This window comes from Chlorocebus sabaeus, chromosome X, assembly GCF_047675955.1.
Source record: "Chlorocebus sabaeus isolate Y175 chromosome X, mChlSab1.0.hap1, whole genome shotgun sequence".
NCBI classification, from domain to species: Eukaryota; Metazoa; Chordata; class Mammalia; order Primates; family Cercopithecidae; genus Chlorocebus; species Chlorocebus sabaeus.
In genome coordinates this window covers 87,342,426-87,364,649 of record NC_132933.1, presented here as the reverse complement: position 1 = coordinate 87,364,649, position 22,224 = coordinate 87,342,426, and the positions used below count along the sequence as shown (strand labels likewise).

General features: G+C 50.4%; 1 protein-coding gene across 10 annotated transcripts; it reads right to left on the bottom strand.

Moving 5' to 3' along the window:
* Positions 1–285: 285 nt before the first annotated feature.
* LAS1L (LAS1 like ribosome biogenesis factor) lies at positions 286–22,027 on the bottom strand. Of its 10 annotated transcripts, XR_005239114.2 has the most exons (15): positions 21,696–22,026; positions 20,820–20,945; positions 19,770–19,839; positions 18,605–18,686; positions 16,849–17,133; positions 16,466–16,512; positions 15,514–15,623; positions 12,331–12,416; positions 11,930–11,980; positions 11,422–11,628; positions 10,926–11,073; positions 8,068–8,183; positions 5,342–5,835; positions 2,527–2,677; positions 286–605 (listed from the first exon to the last, which is right to left on the bottom strand). XR_005239114.2 is itself a non-coding variant. In XM_007991914.3 (14 exons), the coding sequence occupies exons 1-14, from the start codon at positions 21,929–21,931 to the stop codon at positions 479–481; spliced, it is 2,217 nt and encodes a 738-aa protein (XP_007990105.1). In that variant the 5' UTR covers positions 21,932–22,024; the 3' UTR covers positions 286–478. The 10 variants fall into 10 exon arrangements, 7 of the variants coding, with proteins under 7 accessions (XP_007990105.1, XP_007990104.1, XP_037850624.1 ...); XM_007991914.3 differs by lacking the exon at positions 8,068–8,183 and having other exon boundaries at positions 2,527–2,674; positions 21,696–22,024; XM_007991913.3 differs by lacking the exon at positions 8,068–8,183 and having other exon boundaries at positions 21,696–22,023.
* Positions 22,028–22,224: the final 197 nt, after the last annotated feature.

Sequence of the window (22,224 nt, the reverse complement as noted above, 5' to 3'; positions counted from 1 at the left end):
AAACAAACCACCTGGCCACTCGCTAGGCTCTGTGGCCAGCAGTGCCTCTGGGGCCTGATGCTTCCAAGTGAGCTGGCCTCATACTACAGCTGAGAACAGAAATGGTTCGAGGAGTCCGGAGTAAGATATGGGTGGAGCCTGGTTCTGGGAGCAATCAGAGCCAGAGGCCCACAGGGCCTCAGGACCTGGTTCCTGGTCAAGCCTTGTCTGGAGCCTCCACAGTAAAGGGACAACTATACTGGTCTGCCCCAGCACCCACCCTCTTCATCTCACAAACACCAAAACTACAGTTGCCTGTTTATTATTTTTCAAAACAAAACAAAAACAAAAGACATTCAAAATTCCCCTGTGGTGGACAACTGAGTTGATGTGGCTGATCCAGGCTGTCTCCCAGGTTGTCTCAGGGAGCATCCGTTGTACTAGGGGGTAGGCTGTTGCCCTGGCAGGGCTAGATGAACACTTGCACCAGGGATGGCCATCAGAAGAGCTGCAGGCCGGTTTTGAGCCCATGCAGCTGCCCCTGGCTCCAGAGAAGGCCCTCGAAGTTGCTGCTGCTGCTGTTGGTGCAGTTGCCACTGCCGACACCACAGCTCAGGCCCAAGGTGCTGAGGAAAGAGTGGGAGGTCAGTCAGGGAAGGAGGCAGCTTTAGGCTCTGGAGGGGCCAAGTGTGCTTGACATGTGTGTATCTGTGGGATGGGCCCACTCTCCTGTCTGGCTTTACAAAGAGGCTGGAGCAAATCCTAGAAATGACTTCATGTGGGCCCCAGGGGTGGCTTGGCCCTCTCCTCAGTTGAGGAAAGGAGGGAAGGAGGCAAGGAGCTTTTCAAATGAAGCTTTACGCAGAGTCCTAGTAGATAAACCAGATTAAAGTAGAGCTGTTTGGGTTGAGGCAGGGGAGGGGGCCCCACACCACCTGACTCCCAAGACATTGAAAGTAGCTGCCTTAACAGGGCCACCTTTCAAGGCCTTAGAGCTTGGGGGCCAGGCCACTCCACGCTGGATCCCTCCCACACCCAATAGCTGGTTAAGGGGTCCACGGCCAGGCTTGGGCTGTAAGACAAGACCCACAATTGCAAGATTGCTTTAGGGAGGGTGGCTCTGCCCTCCTTCTCCCTGGCCCTGCTCATAACACTCTTGCTTCCCCTGCTTCCCGCAGGTCAAGGTCCTTCCAGCTGGGTGAGGGTGACAGCTGAGAGCAAAGCCATCATCCTACCCTCAGGCAGATCCATGGTTACACTACTGCAGCTGAAAAAACCCTTATAGATGATCTAGTCCCACCACCTCCCATCACCCACAATCTTACAGACAAGTTAACTGAGGCCCAGAGATGGGAATGGACTTGCCCAAGGCCACATAGCCAAGTCAGGGGTGGAGCTGAGACAAGGAGCAGGGATGGGCTTGCCCCTCCACAGCAGAGGAAACCTCCTGACTACAGTTGGTGTGGGAGCTGGGCTGAATCAGCTTCCTTCTTGACTGAACAGCTCCAGCTGCCCACACTTCACCCTTGATATCCATGGTACTCAATAAGCCATCCTTACCCAGGTCCAGGCTGGGTGGGAAGGACGGGTAAGGGCACCTCTGTCTCAGACATGTGAATCCCACTCCCAACTGCAGATCTCCTGGCTTCCCCAGCTGCCGCCTCTTCTCTCCAAGAGGCCTGCTGGCCCTGGCCCGTGGCCTTGGACAGAGTCCATGGCATTGCCTTGGGTCTGGTCTGCTTCTGGGGCCCCTGAATTCTATAGCCCTCTCCCAGAACGTCCAGATGAAGAAGGGTTCATCTCCCAGGGAGTGGGCAGGCAGCAAAGGGAAAGACTCAGTTTCAGGGCCCTGCAGGGGTTCCTCTCTAGTACTCACAGGATTCCCCTGGTCACAATGGCCCAGCATTCTGGAATGTATAGGCCCTTTGGATGGGCTCCTTTGTGTTACCAGCATAGCCCCTCAGCAAGGGCTGCTTGGTTCCTGGCTCCCTGGTGACCCAAGGGCTCCCACGCCTGTGATTCAGAGGCGAGTTTCGAGGGACAGCATGAAGCCCTGTGCAGGCCTTGCTACCAAGGTGCCTGGACAGTGTGGGGAGGCCTACTGACTACTCTGTGCACATTTGGACAAATCCTTTCCCCTTTCTGGGCCTTAGTTTTCTCCTCAGGAACATGAAAAAGCTGGATGAGAGCATCTATTCTTGACCTTTCAGGAGTGGTGGACCAGTTAAGAGAATCTGCTGAAAGCTATGGACCCTTTTCCTCCCAAAATGTGTGCACAGACACACACACACACGTCCATCCATAAGCACAAACTGAATGCAATCTGAGAGGGATGCTAAGCCCAGCTTGTGTGGCTACTTCACTGGCTCCCCACACTAGGGACAGGGAGAGCTGGCAAGGGCCCAGCCAGGGACTGGGGCTTACACTTCACTCATTTAGGCCCTGACTGGGGACAGCTACCTCCCCCACCCACCTCACCTTGTCTTCTCTCCCTCCCACAGGTGGCAGAGAAAGGGGGTGAGAAATCCTGTTGCCATGGGCACTCACTCAGTCTTGCATGTTGAGGGTTCCAGCCGCTGCTCTAGCACAGGCTGGTCCAAAAGATACATGGTGTCATAATTCTCCAGCATGAGCTCTGCTGGGTCCTCGGTCTGACCTGGCATTCGGCCTAGGGGAAATGTGTCCCATCGCACGTCTTCTGTGGAGCAAAGGGAAGTGGCAAGACTGGGTTGATGAGCTGGTTCTCCGACTGGTGTACAGGCCTGCTCACCTTGTCCATCCACCCACCCCACTTAGCACGGGTGGGCTGTCTCAGGATCTCCAGCTTCACTGCTCTCGGTATCACTTCTCATGAGCCTCTCTCCACCAGAGTGCTTCACCACACATTCTTTATGGTCCTTCTTCCCCTCTATTTGTTTACATATACAAGTATACAACTACAGACATTTTTGTCCCTCTTTGCTCTTTTCCTACTTCCCCAGGCATGTTCCCACACAGACACAAATAACAACTTCAGACCTGGCTGTATCACTGCTTCAACTTCTCATCCTCACCCCTATTTCCCTGTCTGCAGACACATACATAGGGACACATCATGGAGGGTCTGGATGTCCCAGAATTCCCAAAGCACCTCCCCCCCAAACCCCAAATCCACCAGTACCTCAGAGTATCTGAATGACCTAGATTTCCTACAAATCTACACACACACTCCCCTGCCTGTTTGAATACCACATATTTTCTTAATGCAGAGATACACACACACCCCCATGCCCATCTCAGGGTGGACTCCCTGAGATAATATGTTCCCCTGCCCCCTGCAGTTCTTGCCCCAAGATGCACAAGGTACACCCCTTTTCTGGGGAAGGGCTGTCTCACTACACATCCCACCCCTCACAGCCCCCCAAGTATGTATACAGAAGCACACATACATAAGCCCTTCACTCAGTGACTGTCCTGTTCACTCCCTGCCTCCCACAAACCTCATTCATTGGCATACAACCAGGAATCTTCCTGTCCCTACCTCCCCACACATGTGTACACACAGAAGGAGCAATGGCAAAGGAGAGAGGGAAAGAGTTAACGTTCTAGACTTCCACATTCACAACTCACATCCCCCCACATACAGATGCTCCACTTTGGAATGGGGATGCCAGGCATCCCCCATCCCGCTCTGTCCTATCACTGAGACACCTACCACACAGTATTATATTAAATGTCCCTCCCCATCCTTCCACAAATGCATTCAGTGTTTTCAAATGAAGCCTTCACTAGTGCATTCCACGTAGTTTCCATTTCTGGCCTTCTGCATCTCCCTGGTACTCAAAGAATTCTCCCTGTCATAATGCCCCTGGCATTCTATAATGTGTCAACCCTGGACCAACTTTTTATGTCACCCAGAGCTCCTCAGGAAGGACTGTTCCTCTACTTGTCCATCCCCCTCCCCTGGCTCTCTTATTCGAAGTTGTGCCTGTCTTAATGTCCTGCATTACTCCATGATACAGAGACACCTTCGTGCACAGGGACCACTACCCACATAGGCTCTGTCACTGACCCAATCATCTATCATCACTAATATGCCCAATGCTGTCTACGTCACTGCCCCTGCTTCTTTATCCTGATACCCTTGTACATGGCCCCAGTGATGGTGTGAACATACAGGCCACCTCTGGATGGCTATATCTCATTGCCTGTTCCCACTACCCCTCCATAGATGCCAACCTCAATGCTGTCACTTTTCTCTCACAGACACCTATTAGCCCTCATGGATTTCAGCAACCCTGCCTCCTCTTCACAAAGCTGTACAACAGCCTGCTTGGCCATGACTTCTTTAACTGCCCCTACTTTTCCCTTTTTCCTACACACACACACACACAATTCTGCTTATGTCAATGCCCCTCCCTTTCAATATTTACAAAGACCCCCCAACACAGCCCTCCTTGCCCTAAGTTATTTGTCACTGGGCCATGGTTTGGCCAGCAGGTACAGGCACACGCCCATATACACACACAGAGAGACAGATTTTATGTTTTATGTTTCAGCCCTTCCGCCCTGTCCATACAAGGGCAAACAAAGGCCATAGTATCTTTCTCTGTAAACTCATTCACTGCCTCCCCTCTCACTTTCTGCCACTGCCCACCCCACACCACACAGGCCCAGCTGTTCTCCCTCCCTCCCCAGGCTTCAGCACACAGACTCCACTGTTCTGTCATTCCTTCTGGGTCTTCCAGCCTCCAAGGTTCCTGTTCATTAACCTAAGCAAGGGTACTCAAAAGGAGGAGCAGATCCCTATCACTAACCCTCCCTGCAGCCTCTTCCTGGCTTCGGTCTCACTAATTTGTGTGCTCACCTAATAATCACAGCATTCCTTATTCTCTCTTGTGATTTCACTTCCTGTTTCTCTGACTTAATGCCCTAGGTTCCTTCTTTCTAATACACACAGCAAAATCTTGTCTCATGACCAGCCAGCCTCGAGGCACACACACGCATACACAGAAAGCACTGTCTCACTGCAAGTGAAAAACACGTACAGAACCATATACGTACACACTCCCTACTTTCTGCTATCTTCTGCCTCTATGTTACTGCCCAGGGCTCACACCCATGTCATCCTCTCAGAATGTGCTCTTTATATGAGGTAGCCAGCAGCCTGACAGTGGTCCCTGGCACTCACAGGCTCCATCCTAAGAGGCAGGAGAAGCCACCTGTCATCTATGCACCAGGCTACCTCCAGGTGCATACCTCACATTGGCTTGCCTCACATTGGCTACCTCCTGCTACTTTCCATCTCTTCCTAGGGTAGAAGGAAGCCTCAAGAGCCAGCCAAAGAGAAAAGAAGTTCATGTGGGGACAAAGTAGTTCTTACCTGAGCTAACCTGCCATGCAGAGCCCTGCAAAGCTCCTCTTTTCTGGGCCAGAAGCCTAGCATTCTCGGCAGTGGGGGACTCTTGCCCTGTAGAGAAAGGCCCCACCTCCATTCTGTCTTCCTCTTCATCTTCATCATCATCGTCTTCATCATCATCTTCATCCTCCTCTTCCTCCACTTGGTCATCATTTTCTTCCTCCTCCTCTACCTGGTCTGGCAAGACCTCGTTCTCCTCCTTCTCCTCTTCCTTGACATCATTAACATTGCCCTGCTCCTCCTGCTGCTGGGCCTTTGCTTCAGACCCGAAGCTGGAGCTGGCTGGTTTGATGCTCCAATACAGGCTGTCTAGTGTATATGGAGACTTCCCAATGGGGGAGGCCTCAGAGCCCTCCTGCACCAGGCTGTTTTCTCCACTCTGGGTATAAATGGAACAGATGCGCAGCAGCTTCTCCTGCTCCTCGTCTGGCAGGCCCTGCCCCATGGCTTTGAAGATGCTGAGCAAAGGGAGGGATGGGGTAGGAAAGATTCAAAATCCCAAGCCACTTCATACCCCAACACTCCAGGGTTTGAACTTGGTCTCTGAACTTCCAGACCTGCCTCTGAAAGGCAGTGTAGTAGAGCAGACAGAACATAGAAACAACAGGACCATGGACCCCGAACAAGCTCTGTGGTTCATCTCTGTGCCTCACTTCCATTCTCAGGTAAAATGAGGACAATAATGATACCTAATGTATAGGATTGTTGGGAGGAGTAAATAAGAAAGCTCACATAGAATGCCTGGCACAGTGCCTGGCACATAGTGGGCATGCAATAAATGATAGCTATTAGTCTGCACTTAAAAGCTACATAAATACACAAAACAGCCAACAGGCCTGCAGGGCTGGAAATGAGCAGATCCCTCTCTTCTCTGGCCTAGCTGAGCAACCTGTCTTGAGCTCCAAGGATATGCCTGGAAGTGTTCTGGGCTCCTTCTGCGTGGAACACAAACTGTGATCCCTTTATGGGAGCAGCTACAGCCCAGCCTGGAATGGAGGAAAAGAAAAAAAAAGCAGCGGCTGACAAGACAAAGCAGGATGTGGGAGGGAGGCCAGATGAGCACTGCAAACCTACTGCAGGCACTGCGGGACTGAGGGAGACAGAGAGCACGAGGAGGGTAGGAAAGACCAAGGGAGGGCTTTCGTGCAGGAGGTAGGGCCCGGGAAGCCCAGAGACAAGAGCAAGCACACGGTGCTGCTGCGTGCAGTGAGTAGCCCAGCTAGAGGGCACGGCCTGTGCTGAGGAGCCGTGGGAGGAAGAGAGGGCTGGGAAGTTATGTGTGTGCATTGGTGTGTGTGTGAGGGGTCACTTGCCAATTCTGAGTACACATGAAGGCCATGTTTCTGAAGATCACCATGGTGACCATGTGGAAGCTGGCCTGGACAGGCAGCCTGGAGGCAGGGAGACCAGGGAGGAGCCTGTTCCGACAGTTGAGGCCAGAGTCGGGGAGGGCTGACCTGGGGCACTGGCAGTGGAGATGGGATGGAGTGAAGCTGTGAAGGATACACAGACAGAGAGCAGGGTTTGGTGACTGATGGCAGGGGTCAGGCAGAGTTAAAGATGATGACACTGTGCACACAAAAGACGGCGCCAACAGCAAAACCACCAACAGATACAGAGCTGCTGGGAAGGGGAGCTCGAGGTGAGAAGAGGGCGAGTACCCCTCACAGAGCCTCTCATAGAACCTGGTACCTAACGGGCACCTGGTCACAAATGGATGCGGATGGTTCACAGACGGGCCATGAGCTCAGCAGGCTGTTTTCTCTGGGCACATGCAGACTGGTCACATATGCAGGGTGACTGGTCAGTGGGGGCAGGGCTGGGGGGCTGATGACTTGACTGGGAGATCCTGTCTATGGAGCCAATTTCATATTCCAAGGGGATAGTAGTTCAAATTAAATTGATATTGGCTGGCTGGGGAAAGTGCTTGAAAAGCTTCCAGCCCTATCAGATGAAAAGCCAGAGAGAAACTTTGTCCTCTCATGGTGGTCCATTAGTGTGATTAATAACAAATATTCCCAGACACTTGATACTGGCAAAACGCCTCATCAGCCTGCTTATGATTACCCACCTGCTATCTTGAGCCATTAGTCTGACCACTAAGGTGCAGGGGTGATGCGAATCTTAAAATACACCCCCTTCCTCAAGTATGTCTGGTCATAGCTCAGGACTGAGAAGGTCACAGAATTCAGGCTGATGGAATGAAGGTGGACTTTGGGCTCACACCACCTGGGCCAAGATCCCTGTCCCACCATCAACAAATATGTGGCTATTAGGTAAGTCCCATCACTCCTTAGAGCCTCAATGTCTTATCTGTCAAATAGGTTATAATACATAATACTTCCACCTCCCAAGACTGCTGTGTCAAAGTAAATGAAATTAACCTCTACAAAAAAACACAGCACCATGCCTGACACTTAATTTCCAATAGTATCTTTTATTTTTTCTCTGGGGTAAACAAAAGCCAAGTTCTGTGTTTAACAGATGCTTTCTGCAATAATACAATCTAGTGGAGTATTACAGAAGAGCATGGGACTAACGACAGGCTATCTGGATTCTGGCCCCAGCTCTGACTTGCAGCATAATACCTGGGCAAACACCCTCTGTTCCCCACTCTGTGTAATGGGGTGATTAGGACTAGATTCACTGCTTATCTGGGAAAGGCAGGATCTGTGCACAAGAAATCGTACCCAAGTGAGCCGCTGTTACTGCTGGCATGTCTCGCATCCCTCTGGTATGCTTGGGTTGGGAGAAGATCTCTGTGGTCCAGACTTCTCCAAGACCAGCAGCTTCCACTCTGCAGGCACTTAGGATTGGAAAGTACCTTGAAGGCCACCTATCCAAACCTCTCCATGCTGCTCTTGTCATTCCCTCCCTCCCATTACATACACATGCCATGTTCCTTCTGGACTTTGAAACTTGCTTTATTCTTTCTCCTGCTTGAATTGTTCAAATGCCTCCTCTCGAAACTCTGACTCATCCAGGCCCTTTTGGTTCTCCTCCCAATTTCCCACCCATCCACATCACTTCTAGTCTGGAGCACACATCTGGCAATGTGGCTGTTCAGTCCCAATTTCTGGAAGTCTTGCCTTGACTGACTTTGTCTACAAAGCCACTTTTAAAATCTTACAAATACCTCTGTGTCCCAAATGTCATCAGGGTTAAAGAAAGACTTTTGGACTCAATAGGGGGATCAGGGACTAAGAGGGTCTTGGCATCCAGACTCCCACTTCATTCATTCCCCAGGCACTGGGTCAGCTCCCACCAAGGACAGCACTGCTAGGAATGAGAGAGCAGAGCATGGTTCAATTCAACAACATTTACCGAGGCCTGTTTGGTGCCTAGACTTGTGTGGTGTGCTGGGGCACAGACAGCTGATGTAGAGTCCTTGCCCTTGAAAAGCTTAGTCTGATAGAGGGAAGGAGACACTAGGGGAAGTAGACACGGCAACACAAAACCTCAGATTTGGGAAGTATTCGAGAGTCAACAGGACAGGGTAGATGGTGCCGCCACCAAGTGAGATAGGGAACAGAGGAGGAAGACCACTTTAGAGTTGAGATGGGGACTAAGACGACTAATTCTCTTTTGGTCACAGTAAGGTGCCTGTGGGCCATCCAAGGGGAGATGTCTCACATGCAGTCGAGTACAGGAGGCTGAATCTTGGGGGAAGGGCCAGAACTAGACAGATTTGGGTCTCAGCACTTTATAGGAACTAGTAATAAGCACAGGCATTTTTCAAGGAGGGGGTGGTAAACAGCATCAATGCAGCAGACACAGAGACTGACAAGGGCCCACTGATTTGGTAACTAGGAGGTCAAAGCAACTCTGGGGGTGAATGTCAAATTGCAGCAGGTTGAGGAGTAAGAGGGTAGTGAGGAAATGGAGAGTGTTGAGTGTAGACTACTCTTTTGAGATGTTTTGATGGGAAGGGTGGGAATGATAAGCTGATGATAACCCAACAGAGGGATGCAGGGTCAAAGGAGATTTTGCTTGTGTTGCTGTTACTGTTGTTTTGTTTAAGATGAGAAAAGCTCAGGCACGTTCCTAGGTTGAAGAGCAAGAGCCAGCAGAGCAAGGTAGAGGCTGGGGTGAGGCCCCAGCGATGCTGGCAGAGGTGGCTCCAGAGCACAGGTGGAGGAGCAGGCTTTGAGGTGGGGCAAGGCCACCTCATCCTGAGACTGGCGAGAAGGTTGAGTGCAGCCGCAGATCAGTTCACGAGGGCTGGACCTCAGGTCGAGGGGGCCCTGCCGGATGCCTCCATGTGCTCGAGGAAGCTAGGGTGAAATGGGAGAGGGGGAGGGGCTTGAGGTGAGCGGTAAGGGTTTAGAATAGTGAGGAAATGGGAGAGAAAGTGGTCAGAAAACAAGTAAAAGTTCAGACAAGCAGAACTGAGGCCTCGCCCAAGATTAAAAATCATACCTCTGCAGTGGCAGCAATCCGCAGGGCTATGTGGTTTTCTCCAGCAGAGCTCAGCTACCCGGGCTGAGGAGCAGGGGAAGCAGAATGGGGAGGATCAATTATAGCTCAGGGGTTTGCAAGTCAGATATGGCCAAAGGATGGGCAAAGCTGAAGGTGCTGATGATGAGTGGCCGAACTGAGCAACCACAGACAGGATAGAGGGGAAGCAAGGTCAAGGGATGCAGGAAATGGAGGGATGGAGATCTGGATGCAGGCAAAGAGCAAATGTCATGGGATGCAAGGGTGAGAACTAGAAGGACGAGAAGTGGTGGTCACCGAGTGGGATGCTGGGATGTCAGCTTTCAGAGGTGGAACAGCTCCGAATGATGGAAATGGGTTGCTGAGTGTAGTGGAGAATGAAAGTCACTGGAGTTGAGGAGCTGCAGAGTGTCAGATGAGTCATCCAAATGAAACAGATATTGCTCAAGAAAGCAAGAAGGAAATCAGGTGCTAAAGGCTTCCATGATTATGAGGGAAGTGGCTCAGGGTCAGGAAATGACAGAGAAAAGGAAAGGGAGACAACCACAGGTATTTACCAGTGCAATATTCAGTTTGACCATAGAACCCAGGGTGGATGGGGTAAAGGAGACTCACAGGAGGTATGGCTACCATGGTAAGTTGGGCCAGAATCAGAAAGATCTTTGAATGTCAGGCTAAGAAGCCTAGACTTAACAGGAAGGCAATAGGGAGCAACTGAAGGTTGCTAAGCAACTATCAGAGGTATACTTTGGAAAGATAATAGAGGAAACAGCACTGGGCTTGGAGTCAGAAGACCTGGGTTCAATAATAAACAGCAGCTACCATTTATTGTGCACTTACTCTGTGCAGGCCACTGTGCTAAGCACTCTAGGGGGATTGTCTTATCCATTCCCACACTGGACTCAGTTCAGTCAAGTCTTAAGCTGTATGATCTTAGGTAAGAAAACGCTACCCCTCCCCTCTCTGGACTCAGTTGTCCCATCTGTCAGTGGGAGTGAGACTGGGCTAGATTGTCCCCAAAGGGCCCTTCTAACTCAGTCATTCTAGGGCAGTGTGGCCCCGAGGCTTGAAGCGCCTCACCCTCTTACCGGATGGAATTCAAGAGACTTACATCCGAAGGAGTTGGGGGCTGGCCCAGCAAGGTGAGCCCAAGCAGGACTCAACCATCCGGGGCCAGTCAAGGGAGGCGGAGCAGTTGAACAGCCTCCAGCCCCTTCTTGCTTCCCACTGGCCTGCAGAAAATCGGCGAGCATTCCGTCCTGAGAGAGAAGAGAGGATCTAAGGAGAAGGAAGCAGTGAGCCCCCCACCCAACATTTCACCTCAGAAAGTTTGGCTCTGTCCCTCCCCATCCCCCCAGACTCCCCACCTATACCTCCCAACTGCTCAAAGAATTCAGGGCACTTTGCCCCAGCCCAGTTTAGTTGGCTCTGAGAAGAAAAGGAAAAGGGAGATTTGTCCACTGCTTCCGCGGGGCCCTCTTGGGCAAACCTAAACCTTTAACACGGGAGGTGTTTGCCTGGTGCTTCTTAGCAGAGAGCTGAGGACAGCGGCAGAGGCTCCTGCCTGGGCTGCCTTAGGCCCCAGGGCTAGGGCTAGTCTCCCTCACCAGTCTTGGTGTTGGCCACGATCAGTTCAACGGTCCATCTGAGGATGTAGGTAGGCCGGATCCCGCTGATCCCCAAGGCTGGCAGTTCAGAGAGCATCCTCTCCAATAGGGCCTGCGTGAAGTTCTGGGAGTGCAGGCCCCTGAGCAGGGGCTGCCAGAACTGAGAGAACGGCTTTGGCACCAGGACGTCATTCAAGTCCACGTTTTCTGGTTTGTAAGGGACACCCATTTGAGGGGGCAATAGGAGGGAGAGAGCAGGAGAGCACGAAAGAGAGAGCAAGAGACAGCAAGAGAAAGGAAGTGAGAGTGAGAGCAAGAGAATGTGTGCGCGCGCATGAGCCAAGCCCCCCACCAACAACAGAGTTGCCACCGCAGAACAAAGGAAAGAGGAGAGCAGAACAGTGGGGAGAGAGAAACCAGTTAGTATCTGGCAACCAACAACTGACTCAAAATAAAGTATAAACAAAACAGAGATCTGGTTCTAGCTTCAGCTTTGTCAATAACTCACTGTGTGACTTTGGGTCAGTACCTTCCCCTCTCTGGACCTCAGTCTGACCATCTGTAACATGAGGATGTTGGACTAGATGACCTCACAAGGCCCCTCCAATTCTGCTGTTCTAGCTCTCTAGCTAGCAGCTAAATCACAATGAACATGGCACAATAATGTCATTAAGACTCCCCGACCCCACCCCATCCCACCCCACCCCATTCCAGACCACTTAAGGACAGCCCCACAACTGTCAGTGGGGCTACCTGTTCTGCTCAGCCAGAAAGGCTGAGGGAATTTCAGAGACCGCGGAATGGCAGGAAACAGCCTTCACACCCCAACCCAGGGCCCCCCAGCCCACCCCAGGTGTTCCCACCCAAGAATCAGAACCCTAAGGGTACAGTGAGCCCCCAGAACCCTACCTTCATACTCTATCTGCAAAGCTGCCAACTGTTCAAATGTGGGGACAAGGAAGCCATCATCCAGAAAAGCATCCAGCACAGCCTCCCTGGAAGAAGAGGACACTAATTTAGCAAAGTGATGCTGGCAGAAGACCCTCTCCTACTCCTCCACCTACCTCCAAAGCAGTTAATGCCTCTGGCTCAAGTGGCTGAAGCAGTATAGGGAGAGGGGTGGTGAGTGGGTAGGAGTGGGGAGGAAGGGAGTTGACAATTGGATCTTAGGCTTCGGCCTCCTCGGGCAGGGGCTGGTTAGAGGCTGGGATCAGTGGGTTTTGAACAAGTGCTTACCAAGCACTAATGCTGATCTATGGCCCATAATGAGGGCAGTAGTGTCTGAATACACTTCAACACACAGACAGGAAAAAGTTCCACATCCACAGAGGAAGGAATTAAATGCCTGGGATCATGGGGTCAAGGGCTTTTCGACTCAGTTCTTGCAGTCTGTTTCTCTTAACCACTCTCCAGTACCCTACCCCTTCTCTTCTCCCTGGCTACCTTCTTTTAGATCCTAGAAGTAGAAACCTTGGGGACCCAACTGCTAGACCAAATATGGTCCACAGGCCTTATTACTAGGGGTTCTAAAAACCCAGAACAAAGTTAGAGGGGTTGCAGGAATAGGCTATAGAGGTAATCACCCATCTCTATCTATTAACCCATTTATGCCTAGTGTTCCATTATTGGAACCGCCAGCATAAATGGGTTAATAGCTCAAACCTACACCAGCAACAGCAAGCTGATTCCTCCAGAGTTAGTGGCTTCCCAAGAAGCTCTCTGCTACAGTTTGGATGTTTGTCCCCTCCAAATCTTATGTTGAAATTTGATCCCCAATGTTGACCTTGGTGCCTGTAGAAGGGGTGTGGGTCACTGGGTCGGATCCCTCATGAATGACTTGGTGCTGTTCCCACAGTATCAAGTTCTTGTTCTATTAGTTTCTGCAAGAGCTGGTTGTTAAAAAAGAGCCTGACATCTCCCCCTCCACCTTGCCATCTGATCTCTGCAAAGTGGGCTCCCCTTTGCCTTCTGCCATGAGTGGAAGAAGCAGCCTGAGGCTCTCACCAGAAGCAAATGCTGGCACCATGCTTCTCGTACAGGATACAGAAGCATGATATAAACAAACCTCTTTTCTTCATAAATTACCCAGCCTCAGGTATTCCTTTATAGCAACACTAAACAGATACAGACATTCTCCTAGCTGACCAAGCCTAGACGTGGAAAAAAGAGCTCCCAAGGTGTCCTAATGCCTGGAAAATTGACATACTTAGATCCCTCCCTCCAGCATTACCAGGCAGACACTACTGTGTTAGGGGCATAGTTTTCCCAGCTGCTAATGAAGCCACCACCAACTCTTTTGCTGAAAGGTAGAGCCAAGAAACCTAGGCTGGACAAACACTGATAAAATACTTTTGGAACTAGTATCCTGGACATGAATAGAAGACTCCAGGGGCAATCCCAGCCTACACTGTAGTTTTCACCCAGGGTTAATCTGCCACCTACACCACCTACCTACACTCTCCAACTTCTCTCTAGCTGAGGTTTAGCACTGCCTCCACAGGTTCTTAGAGGAAAGTCCCCCAAAGCCCTTCCAGCTGAATTTAGGTAGAAAAGCCCCCAAGAGCTAGGGAGGAAAGAAGAATGGGCAGACATCCTATGTGCCTGCTCTGGACTGAGCTGAGCACTTTGTTTTGGAAAAAAAAGGCTCACAGCCATACTTGAGAGACAAGGAACTTAGTCTCTAGGAGCCAGACCCTGAGAAGGTCCTGCCTCTATTCCCCTAATCATGACTATCCAAGGGATGCTAATACCCTCCAATGGCAGTTCAAAAGAAAACACCAGGCTGGGCGTGGTGGCTCACATCTGTAATCCCAGCACTTTAGGAGGCCAAGGCAGGCGGATCACCTGAGGTCAGGAGTTCCAGACCAGTCTGGCCAACATGGCAAAACCCCATCTCTACTAAAAATACAAAAATTAGCTGGGCGTGGTGGTGCTTGCCTGTAGTCCCAGCTTCTTGGGAGGCTGAGGCAGGAGAATCCCTTGAACTCGGGAGGTGGAGGGTGCAGTGAGCCGAGATCGTGCCACTGCACTGTAGCATGGGCAACAGTGAAACTCCGTCTCAAAAAAAAAAAAAAAAAAAAAAAAAGACAAGACAAGACCAGGCCGGCTGCGGTGGCTTACACCTGTGATCCCAGCACTTTGGGAGGCCAAGGCAGGAAAATCTCTTGAATCCCCAAACTTGAAACCAGTCTGGGCAACATGGTGAGACCCCACCTTTACAAAAAATTAAAAAATTAGCCAGACGTGGTAGTGCATGCCTGTTGGTCCCAGCTACTTAGGAGGCTGAGGTGGGAGGATCTCTTGAGCCTGTGAGGTTGAGGCTGTGGTTAACTATGTTCGCACCAATGCACTCCAGCCTGGGTGACAGAGCATGACCCTATCATAAAAAAAGAGAAAAGGTCAGGCTCAGTGGCTCATGCCTGTAATCCCAGCACTTTCAGAGGTCCAGACAGGCAGGTCATTTGAGGCCAGGAGTTTGAGACCAGCCTGGCCAACATGGTGAAACCCTGTCTCCACTGAAAATACAAAAACTAGCCAGGCGTGGTGGCTCACATCTGTAGTCCCAGCTACTCTGGTGGCTGAGGCATGAGAATCACTTGAACCCAAGAGGTGGGCTGCAGTGAGCCAAGACTGCACCACTGCACTCCAGCCTGGGTAACAGAGAAAGATACTGTCTCAAAAAAAAAAAAAAAAAAAAAAAAAAAAGACAAGACTAGCAACACCTACCATATTATTTTTTACCTCAAACTTAGACAAGGGCTAGGCAGTGAGGTGGTAATTATCAAGGGATTTTCCTAGTTGTCAAGAGCTCCACATGCCACCCGACAGACAGGAAAGCAGCTGGCCAGGAGATGGATGACAGTGGGCATTCCTGCCTCTGGCCATTCTAGTATAGGCAAACCCCACCTGGAAGTTGGCAGGGTCGAGGGCAAACAGTTCTGCCAAATGTAGGGTCACTGTGGAGGGGATCAGGATTATCCCTGGGATTCTGTACAGCAGAGATTGGCAAGCTAGGATAGGGAAACCAATTTCAATGAGGCTGCTACCCTCTATCCTAGAGAATACGCAGCTCCCGGTTACCTAGTTACACACCTGTTCTCGCATGTAACGCCCTTGAGCTCTGCCAGGACACATTCTACACGTGGGGACGGGTTATTCCACGCCTTAATGGCCTTAGGTAAATACCTAAATTTCTCCAGCACCTGCCAGTAAAGAGGGTCCCATCAGAAGGCTGGTTCAGCCAAGCAACCCACCTCCACCCCTCCAGGATCCCTTCCCATAGGACATCTCAGCACTGCCCTGCAGGGGACAGGGCAGGGCATGCAAGGGTGGGCCCACAACTCCCCTATTGGCCTTGCAACTAAAAATAGCCTGACTCTCAAATGCGAGACTTTCTCCTCTTTCTCTCTCCCTCCCTCCTCCAACTGAATTTCCTGTGGGCAAATACTGAGATGTTCAATGGGGGAATTTGGCTGGAGATACAGACTCTTAGGCCAAAGGGCCAGGGATGAGGGGAGGCAATGAGTTACAGAAGAAAGATAACTGGGAGATCCAGGTACTAATCCTGGTTCTATCATTAATTGTATATGTGACTTTGGGCCTGTCCCTTCACTCATCCATGGCTTCAACTTCTTAATCTGTGAAACGGGAGGACTGAACTAAATGGTTTCTGAGTGACCTCCCTAAAAACAGCACCCCTCCAGCTCACCTGATTTAGGGAAGCTCTTGGGCCCCATCTACTGGTCAGCTTCAGAATTGCAAGGCTGCGCAACTACCCACTCCCAGTTGTTCCCTACCACCCAGTGGGGCAGATTATCCGCAAACTTCATCATCTGTTCCCTTCCATCGGTGTGGAGGATCAGTCACTTGGACTCTGCTCCTCTTGTGTCCTTCCTAGTTCCCCCCTCTCTCTTTCCGAGTAGTTCCCTCACGCTTTGTCACTTTTCTTTCACATTCCTTCTCAAGACTTGTCTCAGGTAGCTGGCAAAAGGGAAGAAATGGCTGGGGCAGATGAGAGCACATCAAGTCCAGGGCACTTTCTTACCGTAAACTGCTCCTCTTCATATGATACCAGCAGTTCTCGGGCTCTTTCTGAAAACAGAATGGGGAAACAGATAGGACTGCCAGCCCAGACCCCTGTTCCTGATGGGATTCTGAGCCTCTCTCACCTCATTTCTTGAGTTGTAATTGGGGAACTAGAATTCTTTCCCCAACTACTTCACAGGGCTCAAGATGGTTTGTGAAGTGAATGTGACAGCCATTATACTATGGAAACTAGCCAGGAAGATGGTTTGTGACAGTAATTTTTTAAGCTAAGACTCACCACAGCCCCAGAGGAAATGCTGAGCCAGGGAAATAAACAGCATTAACTCTTAAGCCTGAGCCTTCTGGGCTCATGGGCCCCTTTCTGCCCTCCAAAACACCTACCATATAGCTCTTTATGACTCAGGGCCTTTTTGCAATGAGAATCCACCTCTTCGCTGCCTTTGCTGTCTCCATCGGCCTTTACATCTGACTCCGCACTTTTCCCATTATCCTGAGGCTCTGGTTTCTGTTCTGTGATGTCATCAACAACAATGTTCTTATCTTCCTCTTGATCCTCTTCCTCTATCCCTTCCCTGAACTCCTCCAACTCCCAGGTCTCTCTCAGGCTGTTCTCCAGTTGGCGGCACCAATAGGTCTTCTGGAGCCAATCTAGGACAAAGTAGCAGCCTAGAGGAGGGAAGGAAGGCAGTGCCACAGGATCAGGCAGGCAGCTAGCAGGCCTCCAGCCTCATCTTGTGGGCATTATAGGAAGGCCCCAGGAAAAGGCTTGGCTCCAAGGTTCAAATCTCAAATATCCAGAAGCAGCCTCTTTCACTCTGGGTTATCCCCGTTCTTTGCTTTATCCTGCTCACAAGCACCTTTACTAGAAAAAAACTATTATTGGACTTAGAGACGGGATGCCAAAAACAGCAAGTGGCTAGTAAGTGGGAGAAGTAGGAATCAGCCCCATTAGCTAGTTACATGGCGTTGGCCAAGTCTCCCCTTTCCTAGATCTCAGTTTTCCCATCACAAAAGGTAAGGCTAAATCCGGGACTCTTAATCGGGATGGGGTGGATGTCCAAGGAACTCTTGGGTTCATGACACTGCTGATAGCTCATTTCTGGCAACCTCCCCACCTCAACTACAGAGAGGTATGTGAGACTAATGAGGGACTACTTCAGGAACAACATTTAATGGGGGAGTGGCCGGGCACTGTGGTTCACGCCTATAATCCCAGCACTTTGGGAGGCCAAGGTAAGCAGATCACTTGAGGTCAGGAGTTTGAGACCAGCCTGTCCAACATGATGAAGCCCCAACTCTACTAAAATGCAGCCGGGTGCAGTGGCTCATGCCTGTAATCCCAGCACTCTGGGAGGCCGAGGCGGGCAGATCATGAGGTCAGGGGTTCAAGACTAGACTGACCAATATGGTGAAACCCCATCTCTACTAAAAAATACAAAAAAAAAAAAAAAATTAGCCAGGCATGGTGGCAGGTGCCCGTAATCCCAACTACTCAGGAGGCAGAGGCAGGAGAATCACTTGAACCCAGGAGGTGGAGGTTGTAGTGAACTGAGATTGCGCCACTGCACTCCAGCCTGGGTGACAGAGCGAGACTCTGTCTCAAAAAAAAAAAAAAGTTAATCACGCGTAGTAGCGTGTGCCTATAGACCCAGCTACTCAAGAGGCTGAGGCAGGAGAATCACTTGAACTCAAGAGGTGGAGGTTGCAGTGAGCCAAGGTCGTGCCACTGCACTCCAGCCTGGGCAACAGGTGAGACTTGTCTCAAAACAAACAAACAAACAAAAACAACTTAAGGGCAGGCAAAAAAACCTCTGTAGTCAAGGTATCAAAATATGCCAAGCCATGTTGGAAGCTGAAACAAAAGGAGAAATCAGTAATACTAATCCTGCTTTATTTAAAGTTTTGATATTATGTTTATCATGAATTTTTCCACATTAATATGTTATTTATCTTGATTATGGAACTTCTGACTTCTCCCCGCTTTAAATGTTGTGCCCAAGACGAGGCCTTACTTCTTTCACCCTAGTCCCAGCCTTGGCTCCAGGTGAAGACCCTCCTGCCTATCCCTCTACCCTTAGTGCCACCAAGCCCAGGCCCCTGGGTTTAACTGTAATAGGTATACCCTCTGAGGACTCACCTCTGCGGCAGTCATTTATATGGGGCATTTTCTTATGGGTCAACTCATGGCGAAGGTCAACAATCCAATCCGGAATGTTTACCTGATTACAGGGGAGGGTGTGAGTATAGAAATTGGAAAATATTAAAGCTGGAAGGGAGCCAGAGATTAACTATCCTGACCACCCTCTGCCCTATTTTACAACTAGAGAAACTGAGGTCCTGAAAGAAGATTCCAATCATAGTGACAGAGCCAAGATAAAAAACCAGCTCTCCTTATTCTTTTTTTACTGCTCTATGGAGGAGGTATTGAAAATTAGAAAAGTGGGCCGGGCACAGTGGCTCATGCCTATAATCCTAGCACTTTGGGAGCCCAGGGCGGGCAGATCACTTGAAGCCAGGAGTTGGAGACCAGCCTGGCCAAAATTGTGAAACCCCGTCTCTACCAAAAATAAATGTAATCCCAGCTACTCGAGTGGCTGAGGCACGAGAATCGCTTGAACCTGGGAGGCGGAGATTGTGGTGAGCCAAGATCACGCCACTGCACTCGAGCTTGGGCAACAGAGCAAAACTCCGTCTCAAAAAAAGAAAAGAAAATCTGAAACAGAAAAGGCACATACCTCCCCTAACCACCAACCACCCTTTTATAACAAAGAAATACCTGTGAATGAGCATTAACAATCACGTTCTCCAGCCTCCCTCCACCGTGTCCTTCTCCTTGAGTATCCTTTACCCCTGTTTCCCTCTTACACCTACTCTGGGAAGTGCTAATGACTGAGAACATGCCTGCCCTCTGGGCCTCTACACACTTCACATACTCACTCAGGGCAAGAATGTCTGAGTTACATAAGTAGAGACATGGGATGGGAATTCCTGATTTACAAAGTGACTCACAGTGGCTGAGCTGTCTCCTCCTTCTGACTGTCACCTCTTTCCTGTCCCCACCCAGTGCTACATTTGGGCTCCTCCCAGCAAGCTGGGCAGGCCAAGCCCTCTGAGATACCAGTCATGAGCAAGGGAGCAACTGTGCCTCCTTCAGGCTGGAAGCTGAGGCTCTGGGATTCTTGCAGGGCTTGGCTGGTAGTGATGGGAAGAGCTAGTCTGACTGTGTGCCCACATTACCCCATGCCCCATCTGGTGAACCCTCTTGGAGAGAGAATTGAGCAAGTTCACTGAATCATACGCACCTCTTGAGCCAGACACTTGAGGGGGACCTTGGCAAACTTTGTCTTCCTCTCCGAGATAAGATTCACAAACCTGGAGTTGAGGGAAAAATAAGTGGCACAGCCCAAGGAACCATTTTATTCCAAACGCTTTGCTGAGTTACTGAAACCCTGCATTTCCACAACTTTTCCACTGACTGTCTTGTCCTATTCTTACAGTTGGTGTCAGCCAGAGCAGGGACAGTTCCATCCATTCCGACATTTAATGAGAGTCTGCACTATAATGAAGCCATACAGATGAATAAGACACTGCGCTAGCCTTGAACAGTTCGGTCTAGGATAAATAATCATGACATAATGTAATGTATTAGGCTAGAACATAATATGCTATAAATGCTGCAAAGGACTATATCAGATAATGGGGAGCACAGCTAACCAATGGAGAAAATAAGAAGAGAAAGGGGGGATCTCAAGGCAGACAAGGGGAACAATAGATAAACAAAGACTTTGACAGATATGAAAACTCAGTAGCAACCTTTTTTCCAATGTGTATACAGCTAGAACCATTATGAGTCACTTTGTAAGTCAGGAATTCCCAGCCCATGTCTCCACTTCCATAACTCAGCAATCTTTCAGTGTTCATGAGGAGAGAAGGGGAAAAGGGTGGTGCTAGGAATAGACAGGGACAGGGTTGGAAAGTCCACATTAAATCACGGGCAAGGACATCGAGCCATTCAGACAAGTTCCTCTGGGTGAGGAATTCAAAGGTAAGAAAAAATATCAGACCATCAAGAGACCCACAGAGATCACCTGGTCTGAATCCCTTCCTCCACATTCCAAGAGAGAAAGAAAAATGGAAGAGAAGGCTTTCAGGAAAAAGGAAGAAAAAGAGGAATGTGTTGACAAGGGTACCAAAAGCTGTTAAGTCAGGCAATAATCACAGGCTGACCCACACTGAGGTACACGCAGGGTTTTGCTTCAGGTAACACCTGAAGCCAAGTTTTGCTTATCACATGCCTCCCCTGCCTCCAGTCCCCAAAGCCAACCTCCACCCCTACCCCATGCAGGTCTTACCTGACCAATGCCATGCCATAGAGCAGTCTAAGTTCATCAGTGCCCAAGCCACCAGTTACATCCAAGAGCTTACAGCGTATCAGGTCAGCAGTAGAAGCCACTGCCAGAGGGAGTTCGTTGCCTGACCTAAAGGGTCACAGTCCAGCACCATCATAAAGAGCCCTTACACTGGTCTACCCTCCACCTCAGAACCTAGGTTGTTGCAGGCTACACCCATCATATTCTGGTTCAAGAGAGCATGAACAGACACAAAACAAGAAGGTGAGGGAGACAGGGTAATGTCTGTGGGATCCAACAGTATACAGGGCATGAGGGGCTGACTAGGCCGTATACAGGACACCTAACTGGTAGACTGTCAATCAACAGTTGTGTGGACACACCCCTTTCTTTCACCCCCCACCCCCCCAAATCAACTCATTGAGCTAGAGGAGCCCCTTATCCCTTGTTAATCGGGTCCCAACTCAATCTTACCAACAGGACTGAGGCGCCCCACTCAAACATGGTTTTGCAGGCAAGACCTCCTCCCCATTGAAATCGGAAATCCACCCAAGGGTATTAACCTACTCCTTAAGCCCTGGCTCAGGCCTCACTAGTCCCTCCGGCATCCTCTCCAAGTTGGGAGAAGGTCACTTTTTGGAGGTAATGGGTAAACCTCACAGACATAACAAGAGAATTGTTGAGGCACAACCCCTTACTTTCCATCCACAAACTGGATTAGCGCAAGGATGGCCGCGGCGTTCCCCCAGGCATTTGGGAGAGGGGCAACTTTAGGCGACTTAGGGGAAGACTGGAGAACAGGGCCTTATAGAAACTCGACAAAGGAAGAGGTGCAGCGCCACCAGCACGCAGGCAAAAGGGCCGAATCCGCCACCTTACCTGCTCCTCCACACCGTGATGCGGTTAAGCGCGTACCGCTGCAACTTATGGTCGTCACAGAACAGATAAACGGTCACCTGGTCCCACTCGGCCCTGCTGAGCCAGGCGACCACGATGCCGTGGGCCCAGAGTGGCAACGACCCTTTCCCTTTGAAGCACTTTCCGTACCACGCACTCCACACGAGATCCATCCCCTGGGAACCCAGACCTGGCCCGGCCCCGGATTCCCACGACATACTGAGCTCAACACCAGGCTCTGTGCCGCGCCGCTCCGCACAGCCTTCAGCTCAACGTGCTACCCTCACTCCGAACCGCCACCGCAACAGCAGCCAATAGGAGAGCGTGACCCCATACGCAAGCCCGCCTTCCAACGTCAGCATGGCCAATCGGAACGTGAGAGTTGGGCGCCGACCTAATGACATGCGGGGTTAAAAACTCGCCGGCCGGAAGTGTTCTTTTCACAAACCAAACCCTCCAGGTGCAAGCGTTCACCCTCCAGGTTCCGCCAATTTCCTGGTTGCTAAACGGT

Bases quoted from the DNA above. Each gene is read 5' to 3' on its own strand.
- LAS1L (XM_007991913.3), bottom strand. From the start codon at position 21,931: ATGTCGTGGGAATCCGGGGCCGGGCCAGGTCTGGGTTCCCAGGGGATG. The intron at 16,513-16,848 runs GTAGGTGTTTTG...TTCTGTTTTCAG, and splicing joins GAGTCATAAAGAGCTATATG to AAAGAGCCCGAGAACTGCTG. The intron at 5,836-10,925 runs GTAAGTCTCTTG...CCCTTTGCTCAG, and splicing joins AGCCCCCAACTCCTTCGGAT to CATCTTCAAAGCCATGGGGC.